This window comes from Megalobrama amblycephala, linkage group LG10 (genome assembly GCF_018812025.1).
Source record: "Megalobrama amblycephala isolate DHTTF-2021 linkage group LG10, ASM1881202v1, whole genome shotgun sequence".
Taxonomy (NCBI): Eukaryota; Metazoa; Chordata; class Actinopteri; order Cypriniformes; family Xenocyprididae; genus Megalobrama; species Megalobrama amblycephala.
This window is the reverse complement of record NC_063053.1, coordinates 29,610,997-29,628,496: the sequence shown is the minus strand read 5'-3', so window position 1 is coordinate 29,628,496 and position 17,500 is coordinate 29,610,997. Positions and strand designations below refer to the sequence as shown.

The 17,500-nt window shown below is 37.4% G+C and overlaps 1 protein-coding gene and 1 long non-coding RNA gene across 4 annotated transcripts in view; one reads left to right on the top strand and one right to left on the bottom strand.

Annotated features, from left to right (window-relative positions):
• syt16 (synaptotagmin XVI) overlaps nucleotides 1-15,591 on the top strand; it is a 29,397-nt gene extending 13,806 nt beyond the window's left edge. For 2 of the 3 annotated variants that reach the window (XM_048205714.1, XM_048205712.1), the window contains exons 3-7: nucleotides 4,697-4,909; nucleotides 7,957-8,276; nucleotides 9,098-9,538; nucleotides 12,411-12,594; nucleotides 13,557-15,591. In XM_048205714.1, coding sequence (XP_048061671.1) covers nucleotides 4,697-4,909; nucleotides 7,957-8,276; nucleotides 9,098-9,538; nucleotides 12,411-12,594; nucleotides 13,557-13,870 — 1,472 coding nt within the window. In that variant the 3' untranslated portion in view covers nucleotides 13,871-15,591. The remainder of the gene's footprint in view (nucleotides 1-4,696; nucleotides 4,910-7,956; nucleotides 8,277-9,097; nucleotides 9,539-12,410; nucleotides 12,595-13,556) is intronic. The other variant, XM_048205713.1, reaches the window with a different exon arrangement.
• LOC125277328 overlaps nucleotides 13,733-17,500 on the bottom strand; it is a 7,822-nt gene continuing 4,054 nt past the window's right edge. Inside the window, exons 2-3 of the long non-coding RNA XR_007186881.1 lie at nucleotides 14,590-14,621; nucleotides 13,733-13,865 (exon numbers count right to left, since the gene is read on the bottom strand). This is a non-coding gene — a long non-coding RNA (uncharacterized LOC125277328). The remainder of the gene's footprint in view (nucleotides 13,866-14,589; nucleotides 14,622-17,500) is intronic.

Genomic DNA, 17,500 nt, shown 5'->3' with positions numbered 1-17,500 from the left:
ATCTAGAGAAATAAGCAATTTTTAACCAGGACATGAACGTGTCTGACTGTCTGTGCGTCGCCTGTTAATTGTGTCATACCCGCGTTATTCTCGATTTCTGGTTTTATTTTGTAGAAACCATGAAAATACTAAAGACACTTTAATATATTACATGTTTTATTAGACAAGGGAACAACTGTTTGGTTATGTTTATAGACAGAAAACTAATTATTGTTATATAGCTCAACACGTTTAGTCTTGATTTTTTTTTTTTTGCGAGTACCATGCTTTACCATGCCTCAGAGAAAAACACTAATTTGTGAAGTAGCTAACAGAGCATGACCAGATGCAGCTTTATTTTTAGTAACAGTAATACAGCATTTTCTCCATCATACAATACGTTTCTATTTAATTGCATGTCATTTATCAGCACAAGCCATCCAGTATTTATTAATATGATATTCTAATATCGATCTAGCTTACTTCAGTGTGCAACAAGCGTCTCACAGCAGCTGCTGAGTGAACGCTCAGAGTTATATTAGAACATCATTCATTTTCAACACACTCAAATGTATCTTAAAGGTCCCGTTTTTCGTGGTTTTTTGAAGCTTTGATTGTGTTTATAGTGTGCAATATAACATGTTCATGTTTCGCGTGTAAAAAAACACAGTATTTTTCACATAATTTACTTATCTGTATACCGCTGTTTCCACTGTCATAAAAACGGGCTGATGACTTCCTTGTTCTATGAAGTCCCTCCTTCAGAAATACGTAATGAGTTCTGATTGTGCCAGCGGTTCCTGTGTTGTGATTCGACAGCTCTGAGCGCACCGTGCCCGGAAAGGTCACGCCTCTTACCATAACGTGGAGATGCACGCGCTCAGTGTTATTGTAAACATGTCTTTAATTTTACCCTATCAATTTGAGCCGGAATCAGACCCGGTGATTGGATTGTGGGATGAAAATAACAGCGTTTCGACGACATGGCGACAAACACACTCTACAAACGCAACTCTTGTGTATTCTTGTGGGCGGAGGTTAGTCAAAAAACTGTTTTAGTGACGTCATTAAAGAAGGAAGTAGAGGGATGTAGTCCAAACTTGCCGTTCGATGTAGGCAACTTCTGTTAAATAAAATATCTCTCTTGGCATTGAACTTTGAGCTTTAAAATTTTACAGATTTTATTTATACTCTAACAACAACATTACACACTAACTAAAGTTTGAAACATGGGATCACGAAGAACGGGACCTTTAATATGATAAACAGCGCTGTGTTACCCCTTATATGCTTGTCCAGAAGAAGCGGAAGCGGTGACTGCGGCATAATAAAAGTTCCTCTGCTCTATCAAGATGTGTGTCACACTCGTCTCTCATTAGCAATCGCTCCAGCAGCCTCTTTCCTGCTTCTACAGCACTCAGCTATGCTCTGCTTTATACTAAAGTAACGTTAATAATCTCATCCATGAACATGATTTCTGTCCAAGTGACGTCCAGATTCTTTTCCACCGGCTGTGAGGTGAAGACGACATTTCCCAAGATTCTGCACTCAAACTCGGCGTCATCAAGCTACACCTTTGTGTTGAATAAGCGACCTCTAGCGGCAAAAAATCTACATATTGTGCCTTTAATTTGTCTTGGGTTGGATAGAAATATGTCAATGGGGGCGAGTTGGAAAGATTCTGAAATTATTAGGAATAAAAAATGAAAGCAAGATGTGGGCGTGTCTGTCACCTATCAATCAACAGGTACGTTTGCAGAGTGGTTGCCATGGTAATTTAATACATCCTAAGGAAAGATAGACAATTTGATGCTAATGTAGATGAACTAGCAGCATCATATTAGTTAAAAAAAAACATGGTTTTGCTTCACTAATATCCACTTTTAATTGCAAACCGAAAACAGTTTTTTTTTTTGGGGGGGGGAGAAATATGAAACGCTTTTTTTAATATTACAATTGATATATATTATGTTCTTTATTGTTAATTGACATTTATCCATAATTCATTAACTGTTTCTTTGAAATGTTGCAAATATATTAGTATATGTATTAACATTAATCACTGAAATGTAGCAGTTTTGTAGATGTTTGTAGAGGTATTCATATGGTTTCATATAAAAAGTCCATCAGTTGAAATCTACAAGCACGTTTGTTTCGAAGGGCTCTTTGCAGCAGTTATTTTAAAGCTCTTTTGTGTGGAACCACGCAGCTACCGTGATTCGTTCTCCTGTTGAATTCTCTGCGCAGATATCATTTATGCCGTACGGAATGTACATTAAGGAAAACACTTCAGCGTGAAGGACTGGTAACCATGGCAACCTCCTATGCTGCTCCTTGCATAGCTACTTGGCCTGATTTGATGTGTGTGTGAGTGAATGATGTGGTGAAATGAATGGATGTGGAACGATAATGGGTAATAGAGAGAAAAAAGAGACAACACACTAATTGGCCACTCTCTTATGATTAGGTGCATAATGGTAGATGTGTTCGTCTACACACTCTACATTTCCTTTAAAAATACCACCATATCTGAGTCATCTACAAACAACACTGTCTTTCTCTTTCCACTTGATGCAATAGAAAAACAGTTATTGTGGTCAAAGTGTCCTGTGTTAGTATAAATGAAAGGTTTTTCTTTTATTAACGGTGCTTGCTAAGGCAGGCATCACTACCATTCAAAAGTTTGCGATCACATTATTGTTTGGAAATAAATTAATACTTTTACGCATTTAGTAAGGATGCATTAAATCTACCAAAAGGTACTGTAAAGTCATTTCTAATGTTACAAAAGATTGTTTAAATGCTGTTCTTTTAACCCTTAAATGCATACCTCGGGTCTTTAGTGACCCGGGACGTCATTCATTACCCTCCCCCTCGTTCATTTTTTTAAAGTTTGACATCAGCCTTCTTGGTATTCCTCAATCAATTCATTATAAAGAATATAACAAGAAAATAAAATCTAAAATTATAAAAGAATGCCTATTTTTGTATTCATTTTTTGTAAAAAAATTGTATAGGGTCGCAAACGACCCGAGGTGTGTATGAGTGTAGGTATATTTTTTCTGCACAACAATAATTGAATCTTAGATGACGGAATAAGTGCAATTCACCTTTATTCCACAAGGTGGAAATGTCTGATACACAATGCTGAAGTGACAACTCATTCAGACAGAAAACGAAATAAGAAAAACATGAAATGGCTCAGCGATTTACTGCAGAGCAAGTACTGAACGCAATCAAATATGACTGTAACTGTCACTGGATGGATCTGGTGAGGCTGTTAGCGATCGAAATATTGATTTTGAAGATGTTGAAAATTATATAGTTTTGGGAATACATTTTAGATCGCGAATGGGCTCATATTCGTGACCTCAAACATAAAACTAGCCCATTATTTGCTGAATTTACTGGGAAATGAGCTCTGATGAGGACCGTGATGATGGCATAAAACATCTGCTCAAACGGAGCCCTTTCAAGCTCCAAAAGGTAACAAAATATGCTTTATTTTATTCTTCTGTAATTGTTATTCTAATATCAGAGGAGTTTTATATTATCACGACAGGTAGAGATCCTTCTGTGTTAGATATAGATCCGGGTCGATAAAGACCCGAATATGTAAGAATGATTGGCGAAACAGTCATGCATTTAAGGGTTAAATTTTCTATTCATCAAAAATCCTGAAAAAGTTTACAGAAAAATATTAAAGGTGCAGTTGGTGATCTAGGAATTGCTAACGTTAGCATGCTAGCATTGAAAGCATACGATCCCACCCTCTCTGCAAATCGCCATCTAAAGCCACGCCTCCTCCAAAAAACATAAACTCACACACAGCTGCTCTCAGCAAAGCTTCACAAGACCGCGTTAAATTACCTCATGTCTCAAAGCACATAACATTACAACAATAATGAACGCAAACAACTTGGAGAGCTTGTACCTGACTGCTGCAGATTCATTTCGGTGTTGATACTGTTGACATGGAAACTGAACAGCTCCGGTTAGAATAAACATCTCTTATTTACGGTAGTTATGGCATGAAGCTTGTTGTTTTGATTCGGTAGGAACTGTAAAAGCTGGCTGCTGTTTGTTTGTGGTGCTCTGTGACTGACGTCTGTCTACATAAACTCTGCATAGCATGAAACGTGCTGATGTATGATGTCTGCGCGAACAGGGTGCGTGAGGATATGTGAAAACATTGACATTGACAGGCATGTAGGACATTGAATTCTTTCATTTGGACTGAATATAATGATTGGATTTACATTTTATTGTCCTACGCCTTCCACAGATGATGTATATTTATAAAAATATATTTAGACCATTTAACGTAGTGATTGCTATCAGGATATGAGGAGACATTTAAGCAATATAACAAAAAATGTTTCTGTAGAGAATCACCTTTTGCACCTTTAAGCATAATGGGTTTTAACTGTATAATAAGAAATGTTTATTGTTTATAAGTTTGCGAGTGTATGTCTGAAAGTGGAGTTAAACGCAGCCCTAGAATCCACCTAGTATAGGAACCACCTATAGCAATGGCACAGTAATGACACAGAACACCCTAGCAACCACATAGAATTACCTTGGAATTATGGCTGCAAATTCTGCCTGTAACTAAACTGTAAGGTCATACATTTTCTCTGCATTGATCTTTGTCTAATTTTGTTCTCATTTTTGGTCATTTGTTTGTCCTTCTGTCCCCTTCCATGTGTGTGTGCAGTGAATAGTTACGGCGATGATGGTGAGATTTCCAGCTCGTCAGACAGCGATGATGAGTTGGCAAAGCAGTTTGAGATCTCCGTTTCCCGCTCACAAAGCTTCCGTTCAGGGGTTACGGAGCTCAACACCCAGATTGCACCAGGGCCACATCACAAATTTAAACGTCTGCTGTCTGACCAGGAAGAAGGAAGCACAGAGCCGTCTGACTGTGAAGGTACGTACCTACATTCTCCTGTTTTTTTTTTAATAAATTATTTTCTTATGTTTGCCTCCTAACCTTATGCTTGCAGTTTAACACATAAAAGTTTGTTTTATTATTCATATCACAACAATAAATGTCTTTATAGAAATGTTAGAATATATTATCGTGACCATCCTGCCAATTGAGACCATCCTGCCAACTTTGGGGTCCCTACGATTTTTCGGTCTTTGACGGCCTTACACCTTTAGGGAAGAAAAAAAGATGAAAGAAGAAGAAAATCAGTAAAAACGCAATAGGGTTCCAGCACCTTCATTGCTTGGACCCCTAAATATGCTTAGCGAAGTTATGCTTGAGTCGCATATGTAGATATGCATGACAGCCATATATATGTCAATATTTCACTGTCCTTTGAAGCAACTCCTTGACATGCTGATAAATTGAGTGCTGAGCCACATTTTGAAAATGTAGGACAGTGAAATACATTTAAGAAGTTATTTCAAAAGCATTTCTACAAAAAAATGTTTGATTGTGAAATCAATAATAAAAAAATCAGATCTTTTTTAAAAAAATCAGACCTTGGCATCAGACCTTTATCTGCATAAATTGTATTTTTTTTTAAAATAATAATAATAATAAAAATAAATAAATCCATTGACATTGTCAATAAAAATCTAATTAATTTACTTTATGGTAAACCAGTGATGTTAACTAAAATTAAAACTATTAAAAATAATTTTGAGTACTTGAAATAAAGCTTAAATACAATAAAATTTAAATATTTGTTGATAAAATTTCATCCTATTTAGAAATGTTGTCTAGCCAATTAACTGAAATAAGTTTAAGTATTAAAATGCTTAAAACTAAGACTGAAATAAAAATTAATTAAATCAATAAAAAAAAAAAAAAGCACATAACAAAATTAAAATTTGAACTAAAATTCAAAAGAAAACTGAAAATATGAAAACAAGGAAAAAAAAGCTAATTCAAAATATTAATAAATACTATAATGTGGTAAACCAAATTTATTTTTTCCAAATAAACAGAAATAGTTTCATGGAAAGATACTGTGCTGATCAGTGGTTTGTGGAATTAAGGTAACCCATGTTTCAGAAGGCGCAATACAAACCCAAACACCTCTTATAAATATTTACAAACATGACTCTTGTCACATCACTGTTAATCTCCGTAATGCTCAGCCAACATCTCTGATCTCTGACTGACTGTACATTGTAATGTGACATATCTCAACTACAGCTTCCAGTCATCTGTTTGTGTCTATTCTTGTTGTATGGAGCTATATTTCTCGGAATGGTCATCACGGCATCAGTTGCCATGGAAAAGCGTCTTCCCGGTTGCCGTGGTGACAAAGTGACTGGACCTGTCTGCGGTTAATTGGCCGCTGCTGTGGAGTAGAACAGTTTGTACCCTGAAAGAGATTCCATTCAGTGAAATTCAGAGTCACGTAGGACAAGCACTTAAAGCCGTAAATTACTATCATTATCATCTGCTCCGGGGAGTCTGATTGGTCAAATGAGCTTGTCCTGCAATTATGATGACTGTCAGAGTGTCAATAAAATTTCATTTGCTAAATGTTCAGGGAAAGTGTGTGTGTGGGTGTGTGTGTGTGTGAGAGAGATGGAGTTGTTAATTATGTCATTTGCTCTCTATCAAAAGTCTACTGCTAAATTGTTACTGCTAATTATAGTCCTCCATTTATTTGACTCGTCTAAAGGAATTAAAATTTACAAATGAGGTCTCTTTAGTGTCTCAGATTTTTCTCAGACAGCAATGAGATTAAATGGAGACTCTCCTGACTTCAGAAATGTGTCTCCTTTGGAGTTTCAGCAAAGGTCTCAAAGATGTCCCAAACTATGCTCAGATTTGCCAAGACTATGGAAGCCTGTTTCTGCCACGGAATAAAACAATTTAATAGATAATTGCGACTTTTTATCTCAGTAAGTTTACATCTCGCAATTGCAAGTTTATATCTCGCAATTCTGACTTTTCTCTCGCTATTCTGACTTTTTTCTTGCAATCTTTTCTCAGAAATGTGATATAAACTCGCAATTACGAGTTATAAAGTCAGAATTGCATTATATAAAGTCACAGTTGCATGTTATAAAAACAGAATTGTGAGGTATAAACTCACAATTGCGAAGAAAATGTCAAAATTACAAGAAAAAAATCAGAAAACTCGCTTTATAAACTCACAATTCTGACTTTATAACTCTCAGTTGCAAGTTTATATCTCATGACTCGAAAGAAAATGTCAGAATTGCGGGATAAAAAGTTGCAATTACCATTTTTATTATTATTATTATTATTTTTTTTTTTTGTGGAAGTCTGCAATCAAAAGTCTTTCAATTTGAAACTTAAATCATTTTCATTAAATTCTCCTATGACTAAATTATCTACATTATTTGTATTTTTCTATGGCAAGGAATTTTAGGGGAAACATCTGAGATTAAACAATACAATTTTCGGTAAAACACTTTACTATAAGGTTCCATTTGTTAACATTAGTTTACTACATTAGTTAAGATGAACTAACAATGAAAAATACTTACAAAGCATTTAGTAATTGTAATTCATGTTAATTTCAACATTTACTAATAGTTAATAATACATTTATTAACTATTGTTAACAAAGATTAATAAATAATGTAGCATATATTGCTCATTTTTAGATAATGTTAGTTTAAGGGATTGTTCACCAAAAATGTTGTCATTTACTCACCCTTGTGTCGTTCCAAACCTGTATACGTTTTTTTTCTTCTGTTGAACACAAAAGAAGACATTTTTGAAGAATGTTAGAAACAAAACAGTTGCTGATAGCCATTTTTTCCATAGTATGGAAAAAAAAAAATTACAATGGCAATCAATGGCTACCAGGTTTGGAAGGACACAAAGGTGAGTAAATGATAACAAAATTTTAATTTTTGGGTAATCTATGCCTTTAACCCATTAACTAACAGCAACTAATGGGACCTTATTATAAAGTCTTACCCACTTTTCAGTCTTATGAAATAATTATGTCTTGTTCTTTCTCCCTCTCCAAGTAGAAGCTGAGAGAAACAGTGTGCAGAGTTTTCAAGATCCCCTCTCATCCAGGCGACGTGTAGGGTCTGAGCCGAGAGACCCCTTATCGCAGAGTCCTCTTCCTGAGGGCCGAACCCCCACAGACCCCCTCTCTCTGATGGCGGAGCAGATTTCTGTGGGCTCCCAGGACACAGGAGACGGTCTGGAGGCTCTACCCAGGGATGAGGGCAGTCGTCTGGGCAGCATGGGGCGGCAAACCCCACAGAGGAGTCTGGCAGTTGACAATCAAGGTTATGACAACAGTGAGGCTACGGATAGTTTCTCTGCATGGAGCCCTGAGGTGTGTGTGCTTAGACTTTTTATATTTCCTATAAACACTGCCGGTCAGTACAATTGTTAAATTGATCAAAAGAGATATTTGAAATGTTTTAGAAGATCTCTATTTTAAATAATTGCTGCTGTTTTTTTTTTTTTTTTACTTTCTATTTATTAAATTATCCTGAAAAATGTATCATGGTTTCTACAAAAATATTAAGCAGCACAACTGTTTTCAACATTGATAATAATAATAAATGTTTCTTGAGCAGCAGATTCAGCATATTAAAATGATTTATGAAGGATCATGTGACAATGAAGACTGGAGTAATGGCTGCTGAAAATCCAGCTTTGCCATATTTATTAAATGTATTAAAATTGAAAAAAGTTATTTTAAATTGTAATAATATTTCACATAATATTATGGTTTTTAATGTGAGAGACTTCTTTCAAAAACATTTAAAAAATCTCACCAACCCCAAACTTTTGAACATTTGAAATATAAGAGATTTAGATTTATACATATCAATTAAATTTCTCTGTTTTAACTTCCATTCATATTATATCCTCTAAATCTGTCTCCACAGAGATCTTCACAGTTATGAGAATTAAATTCTAATGAATATTCATGAGTTGTCTGTGCTCTATAGCACTCATAGCCATTGCTAATGGAAACCCCTTGTGTTTATGTATTAGCTTTTCACAGCAAAATCTTTCTCATCCAGTTATAGAGGTGCGAGAGAGCGGGAGGTTGTGTATGATGTGTGTGAGTGTGTGTTTAGATCTGTATGCATTGAGTATGTTTGTGTTTATGTGTGCAAATGTGTTTTTTCCTTTCTCTAACAGCATGAACAATCTCCATCCCACCCTTTGAGCTCTTCTCCTCGTGGGCACATCTCAAAATGTGGTGACCTCATAATTGCCCTCGACTACCGGGCTGAAACCCACAGGCTTCTGGTCACCGTGATATTGGCCCAAGACATTCCAGACAAGGCGCGGAGCGGTATGGACTCCTGGATGGTGCATGTGGTGCTGTTACCTGGGAAACGGCAGAGGCACAAGACGGCCGTGCAGAAAGGCTCCATGCCCAGGTTCGAGGAGACGTTCCGGTTTTCACATCTAGAGCCTGGGGATTTGGGTTCCTCTGCACTGCGGTTTCGCCTGTACGCGCTGGGGAAGATGAACAGGGAGAGGATGATGGGAGAGGCCATATACAGACTGAGCAGGCTGAAACACACAGGCAGGTTCGAGATCACGCTGCTGCTGGAGCCACGCAGTAATCTCAAGGTGTGTATACTTGCTATCATAATATGACAGCATATAATTGTTGGGTCAACTGTACAAAAAAAAATCTGTCTGTCTGTCATCTGTCTGTGTCTGTCTGTCTGTCTATCTGTCTATCTACAAACCCGATTCCAAAAAAGTTGGGACGCTGTACAAATTATGAATAAAAACAGAATGCAATGATGTGGAAGTTTCAAATTTCAATATTTTATTCAGAATACAATATAGATGTTTAAACTGAGAAAATGTATAATTTTAAGGGAAAAATAAGTTGATTTTAAAATTCATGGCATCAACACATCTCAAAAAACATGGACAAGGCCATGTTTACCACTGTGTGGCATCCCCTCTTCTTTTGATAACAGTCTGCAAACGTCTGGGGACTGAGGAGACAAGTTGCTCAAGTTTAGGAATAGGAATGTTGTCCCATTCTTGTCTAATACAGGCTTCTAGTTGCTCAACTGTCTTAGGTCTTCTTTGTCGCATCTTTCTCTTTATGATGCGGCAAATGTTTTCTATGGGTGAAAGATCTGGACTCTGCAGGCTGGCCATTTCAGTACCTGAATCCTTCTTCTACGCAGCCATGATGTTGTAATTGATGCAGTATGTGGTCTGGCATTGTCATGTTGGAAAATGCAAGGTCTTCCCTGAAAGAGACAACGTCTGGATGGGAGCATATGTTGTTCTAGAACTTGGATATACCTTTCAGCATTGATGGTGCCTTTCCAGATGTGTAAGCTGCCCATGCCACACACACTCATGCAACCCCATACCATCAGAGATGCAGGCTTCTGAACTGAGCGCTGATAACAACTTGGGTTGTCCTTGTCCTTTTTAGTCCGGATGACATGGCATCCCAGTTTTCCAAAAAGAACTTCAAATTTTGATTTGTCTGACCACAGAACAGTTTTCCACTTTGCCACAGTCCATTTTAAATGAGCCTTGGCCCAGAGAAAACGCCTGCGCTTCTGGATCATGTTTAGATATGGCTTCTTTTTTGACCTATAGAGTTTGAATGGCACGGTGGATTGTGTTCACCGATAATGTTTTCTGGAAGTATTCCTGAGCCCATGTTGTGATTTCCATTACAGTAGCATTCCTACATATGATGCAGTGCCGTCTAAGGGCCCGAAGATCATGGGCATCCAGTATGGTTTTCCGGCCTTGACCCTTACGCACAGAGATTGTCCCAGATTCTCTGAATCTTTGGATGATATTATGCAATGTAGATGATGATAATTTCAAACTCTTTGCAATTTTTTTCTGAGAAACTCCTTTCTGATATTGCTCCACTATTTTTCGCCGCAGCATTGGGGGAATTGGTGATTCTCTGCCCATCTTGACTTCTGTGAGACACTGCCACTCTGAGAGGCTCTTTTTATACCCAATCATGTTGCCGATTGACCTAATAAGTTGCAAATTGGTCCTCCAGCTGTTCCTTATGTCTACATTTAACTTTTCCAGCCTCTTATTGCTACCTGTCCTAACTTTTTTGGAATGTGTAGCTCTCATGAAATCCAAAATGAGCCAATATTGGCATGACATTTCACTTTCAACATTTGATATGTTATCTATATTCTATTGTGAATAAAATATAAGTTTATGAGATTTGTAAATTATTGCATTACTTTTTTATTCACAATTTGTACAGTGTCCCAACCTTTTTGGAATCGGGTTTGTATCTGTCTGTATCAATTCATCTATCTGTCTGTCTGTCTGTCAACATACATACACACTAATTGAAGTCATTCTATTAGATTACATTATCTTGGTGCAGACAAAATGTACAGTTTTTCTCTGTCGCTTTTGGTACATTTCTCAATTCTCGAATCACCCTTAACATTTGCAAACCAGTAAGTGCATTTCTTGAAACAATTCGTACAAATAGCACCACACAATGGATTACCATTTGCATGCCTTGTAACTTGTAACTAAAAAAGTAATCTGATTACATAACTCACGTTACTTGTAACGCATTTCCCCCAACGTTGTTAACCTGTGCAATTAATTAATTCAGGACACATTTTCAAAAAAAAACTTAATAGAAATGTGCATTCCTCAAAGTGGAACTATATTTTAAGCTGCGTACTCTCACTTTTTTTTGCTTGACGCCACCTATCACACGTTGCCGGTACCAGGGGCCTCACTAGGCCCCTATACACTATTTGTGATCGCCTCAGTCCCTTTTAAACCTCATATGAAAATGGCGGCAGGCTTCGGCTCCTCCTCGTATTTTGTTCAAAGCTGTTCAGTGTGTTCTTCAGTCCTCAATGGCGCAGAGCCAGTGTCAGAAGCAGAAGACAAGGTGTGTGTTTATTGACAGATTGTCATGTTATTTGCATCTGCAGGTCTTTGTCTTAAATGCCGTTTACATAATGTGATGTGGGAGCCATACTAGACAGACAGTTTCAACAGTGATTTGTTGGTTTAACTTAAATTAAGTAGCCTAACCTGGTTGCCTTAAAATTGAGTTATTTTAAACTAAAAATTTGAGTTGATACAAAGACATATTATTATTATACATATTATGCTATCTGAACAACATTTGTGAACCAAAGCTCGAAGATCTCAGGGTACCACCATATTTGTTCTCAAAGATTTGTACGTCTGTAAAGTTGTACTTATGTAGAAGGGTTTACGTTTTAGAAGGTACACTGAAAAAACGGTGTAGGATTTACTTTGAAACAATTGAAATTTCTAGTCAATTTATTACAAAGAAATGGCAAGTCAGATGTTGAATTAAATGTGAAATTTTGAAGTAGAACGACTGAAATGGTATTTTCTCTTAAACCATATTCCAATAATCTTTTACAACTTCGAAAAATAGAAATACCATCTAATTAGGTCACACTGGCATCTCTCCATCTCCCCGCAGACAATAGACTCCCAGGTGTCTTTCAGCGCACAGAGTGACAGTGCTTCCTCCAGTCAGTCTGTGTCTCACGGTGGAAATCCAGAACTACTGCTGGGATTATCGTATAACGCCACCACAGGACGACTGTCTGTGGAGATCATTAAAGGCAGCCACTTCCGTAACTTCGCACTCAACAGACCTCCAGGTAAACACACCGTCCCACTCACACTAACAGAGGCTCAGAAACACATTCACAGGCATCATTAGACCTTCAGGAGTGACTCTTGAGCAAATAACCTTTTGTAAAGCCGGCTGATATTGATTCTGAGTAAATGTCCTGCAATAAATCCTTTCTAAACGAACGAGCTGCTAGAACACGCATTTGAACATGCACATTTTGAATGCGTCATCCTCGCACGTGTTGTGGGTCAAACATTGGGCTCTTAGAGTTCTATAGAGATCTATTACAGTCACATCTCACAGTGATGCTCCCGGGTGAATAGAGTTACAGGACATTTAATCGATCACAGAGCCCCAGATCTTTTTCACACACTTCTTGCATCAAGTCGATGAGTCACCACTGGAGAAAACCACACATACATACACAGACAGACACATAATCTGTTATCATGCTGAGTCACAGTTTTGTGTTTGTGATCATCTTAAGCCAAGTATCTAAATTAAACTGTTTACTTCAAAAGAAAAACAATATTTATTACTGTACCATCCTATTCTTTTAAAGGGATAGTTCACCCAAAAATGAAAATTACCCCATGATTTACTCACCCTCAAGCCATCCTAGGTGTATATGACTTTCTTCTTTCAGACAAATACGATCGGAGTTATATTAAATAATGTCCTGGCTCTTCCAAGCTTTATAATGGTAGTAAGTAGAGGAAGAGATTTTGAAGCCCAAAAAATATGATGAATAGAAAGTTCAAAAGAAGAGCATAAATGTCACTTTTGACACATATCCTTGTTGAATAAAAGTATTAAGGTTTTTTTTCTTGAAAGAAATTATGGCCTCAAACTTTTGAATGGTAGTGTAAATTAATTACTGTGTCTAAAAATCCCACATTTACAAGTAAAGCTTTTAATATCCAAAATAAAACAACTGATAGATCATTATTTTTCAATAACAAAAAATGGCCTGTCTTTCTCTTTCAGACACGTTTGGTAAGCTCTCTCTGTTGAACTCTATGGGACAGGAGATATCCCGCTGTAAGACATCCATCCGTCGCAGTCAGCCGAATCCGGTCTTCAAGGAGACGTTTGTCTTCCAGGTGGCGCTGTTCCAACTGTCCGATGTCACATTAATGGTCTCCATTTACAATCGGCGGAATATGAAACGCAAGGAGATGATTGGCTGGGTGGCTCTGGGCCAGAACAGCAGCGGTGAGGAGGAACTTCTTCACTGGCAGGACATGAAGGAGGGCGGAAACCAACAGGTCTGCCGCTGGCACACGCTACTGGAGGCTTAGAGGAGAGAGATAGAAATATAATCACTCTTACTGAACTGTGTTCAGCTGGAAATTCCTTTGAGAAGGAAGAGACAGCCAAGGCCAAAAATACCCACAAAAAACTGGAATGAGCAAGCAACTTTTAACACTATCAAACAAAGATAAGGCATGTGTTTATGAAAATCTTAGAAGCACAAAGAAACACCCACGCCACACCACTCTTCTCCCTGACAGTACTTAATACAGCCTCTTATCTGGTAACCAGGAAATGACATCACGGCGTAATATACAGACTACTCTCTTTAACCCCAGCAGCAACTATTCAAAACGCATTATTGCCCGAGCCACCGTGATTGTCGCCTAGTGATTTAATGAATGGAGGATTGATTTGAAATGATTAAATGCCTTTCTTCAGATGATTTTAAGCCTCAAGTTCAGACCCACACCAAAACATGATGGTTATTGGTGAGGGTTTTGAAAGACCAAATGAGTGGAAAACTGCACTTTCATTCATGCTCTCCTACTGATGACACTGAAGCTGTTTCTTTCTATTAAATTTTACATTTTTTTAAATTACATTTTACATAAAATATGCTATAATTTATAGTCCTGGACAGTGTTATGATAAAAGTTAGGATACTTTTATAATGCTGTTAAAAGGGGTGCACAAGTTATCCATATCAGAATAAGCAATATCAGCAAATGACCCAGAAATGAAATTTCTGTCATTATTTACTCACCCTCATGATGTTCCAAGCTGTATATCATTCTTCTGTGGAACACAAAAGTTGAATTTTTGAACTCTTTTCGGTAATGGAAGTGAATGAGGACTGGCGCTGTAAGGCTTCAAAATGACTAATTTGATTTCTTTGACATCCGACATTGATCTTACTCTGCATGTTTATGAGCGAATTTGATCAGCGAATGAATCCTTTCAATGTTCTAGTTGACAAAAATGGTGTAAATGATTCATTTTAATGAACTGATCTAGTTCTCTGGTTCATCAGAATCAATGACTAACTTTTTTCAAGTTGCTTGCGACGGTCGTTTGAAGCAAGTCGTTTAAAAAGTCGTGGCATGCGAACAAATGATATTGCAATGGCTGTTACTGACTGTTTAAATCTAGCGGGTTTGGTGTCTCCTGTTTCAAATCCAATGATGCTGGTAGTGACGATTCTCTCTGACCAATTAGTGATCTAAAGTGTTTACACATCATATTTTAGTTTCGGTACGGCTCGCTTGGAACCTCAACCCGAGGTGCTACTATTTAAACAAGCCGTACCATGCAGTGGAAAAGCGCCATAAATGACCTGATGGTGCTTTTGAATCCATTTTGAAGCTTGAAAGCTCTGTTCCCCATTCATTGTAATTGCATGGAAAGAGACCAATCACCAAAAATAGTCTGTACACACAGCACAGACACTTATGCATGTCCAAGAAAATCTTTTTCAGACAATCCCACTGTCCTCATGACGTTAAAACCCAAACTCTTTTTTTTTAATGCATGTCTGTAATGCTTTATGCATATATAAAGTGCCTGATCTTGTCAAATCTATATGGAGTTTTCATTTATAGCCAGTGATTATTGGAGACTAGCATGGAAAACTCTGAAACATTACAGATGCATGGACCTCTGTGTTTTAAAAATCAATAGTGCCTGTTTTGCATGCCTTCAAATAGTCTTTTTGAAGATAAATGCATATATTTTTGTCTGTCATTAAAGACATATCCCTAAGACATGACTTTTGCTGGCAATATTGTTTTATTTCGTTATGATTTAGAATGGTAATACATCTTTATTCGTGTAACACTGATTATGCATTGATCTTAGTGTATCACAGCTGTTAAAATAGGTGATGCTGGACTGACTGTAACCAAACATATGATCTGTCATCTGGTAATCAGGCAGATTGAAAGGGTTGTATGAAAGTGCCAGAAGAGAGTGTGTTTTTTTTATTATTTATTTTAGTGCTGTCAATCATAAAAAAAAAAAAAAAACTAATTTATTTTAATTTGTAATTAATCCTAATTAACTGCACCTAACATTGAGGTTTTTAATATATTTTTATATTGTATGTTAACATTGAATCTCCAAAAAATAAGGTATAAAACAACCAGTCAGACCGGTTCAGATTTTTACCTGCCCTGCTACAGTAAAATGCACAAAAAAAGTTTTTTGTTGTTGTTTTTGACTCATGTAACCTTGTAAATGGTGCTTTAAGAATTTCAGGTAGGTCTAACAGGTAAATATACAGAAATTGAATATACTTCGGCCATCCGCTCACCATCCGCATGACATAATGTTCGCCATCAAGAGGGTCCACGGACATCCTCACACCCCATCCGCGTGCAGCCCAATTTTTGAAACCATGTGGAGCGGAACACGGTAAATGAAGTATACCTAGGTATAACATTCCGCTCCGTCTCACGCATAGTTGAGCGTGCAAGCCTTTCAAAATATACTCCTTTGGCTGTGAGCGCGGAAAGACGCGTTCGGTGCGTGCGCACTATCTAGTGGACTTAAGCACTCAAGTCACTTGTACATGCGTGTTGTACACGGACCGTCCGCGTGATCTCAAAAATTGGGCTGCACGCGGATGGGGTGTGCGGATGTCCGCTGACCCTCCTGACAACGAAATTTACGCCATGCGGATGGTGCGTGGACAGCCGAAGTATACTTTGGGCTTTAGGCTGCTGTCACTTTAAGACCTGACATCTGAAATTCTTTACTTTAAAGGGATAGTTCACCCAAAAATGAAAATTTGATGTTTATCTGCTTACCCCCAGGGCATCCAAGATGTAGGTGACTTTGTCAGAGCTTGATCAGACCTCACTAAGGCGAATGCTGAACGCAGTTGGAAATAGTGGTGTATTAAAGGTAAAAAATGATATAAATACTGTTCGGTTTCTCGCACAAACCGATCGTTTCGTGTCTTAGGACATCAATGTGCCGTCACGAGCCGCAGGGTTTAATTTGGACTTGTCTAAGCAAGTTTTATTTACTCTTATAAAAGAAGTTCCCATTGACCCACATTATAAGACTGACAGACGGCAACGGTTTGAGTTAAAAATCATCATTTGTGTTCTACTGAAGAAGTCACCTACATCTTGGATGCCCTGGGGGTAAGCAGATAAACATCAAATTTTCATTTTTGGGTGAACTATCCCTTTAACACTTTTTAACTAATTTAATACTGCTTATAAGGATACTTGACAAAATGGTAATTTCTACATAATTTTGTGTTTTTGTCCATTCAAGTGCGAAAGAGAACTGTCTGAAGTGGCTTTTGCGCGTTTTGGGTGTTTGTTCACAGAGAGCCACTTCACAGACAGTGTGCGCTAGTACAGATTTGAGTTATTTTTTGTGTCTTATTGCGCTTTAATGGTTTAATAGCACTTGAATGAATGATAACGTGATCATATACTGTAGCGCAAAGGATGACAGAAAAAAACGGATGTTGCGTGTTTTTTAACCTCAAAATTAACGCGTTAATCTTGACAGCCCTAATTTATTTATTTACTGTTTGTATGGGAGTGCAAGAATCGCTTAAGCTCGAAAGATAAAGCTTGGAGAGGTTAAAGGATCATTAAGAGGTTTTGATATTATATGGCCACTATGCCAGTAAGATAAGTTATAGTAGTACTGTAATT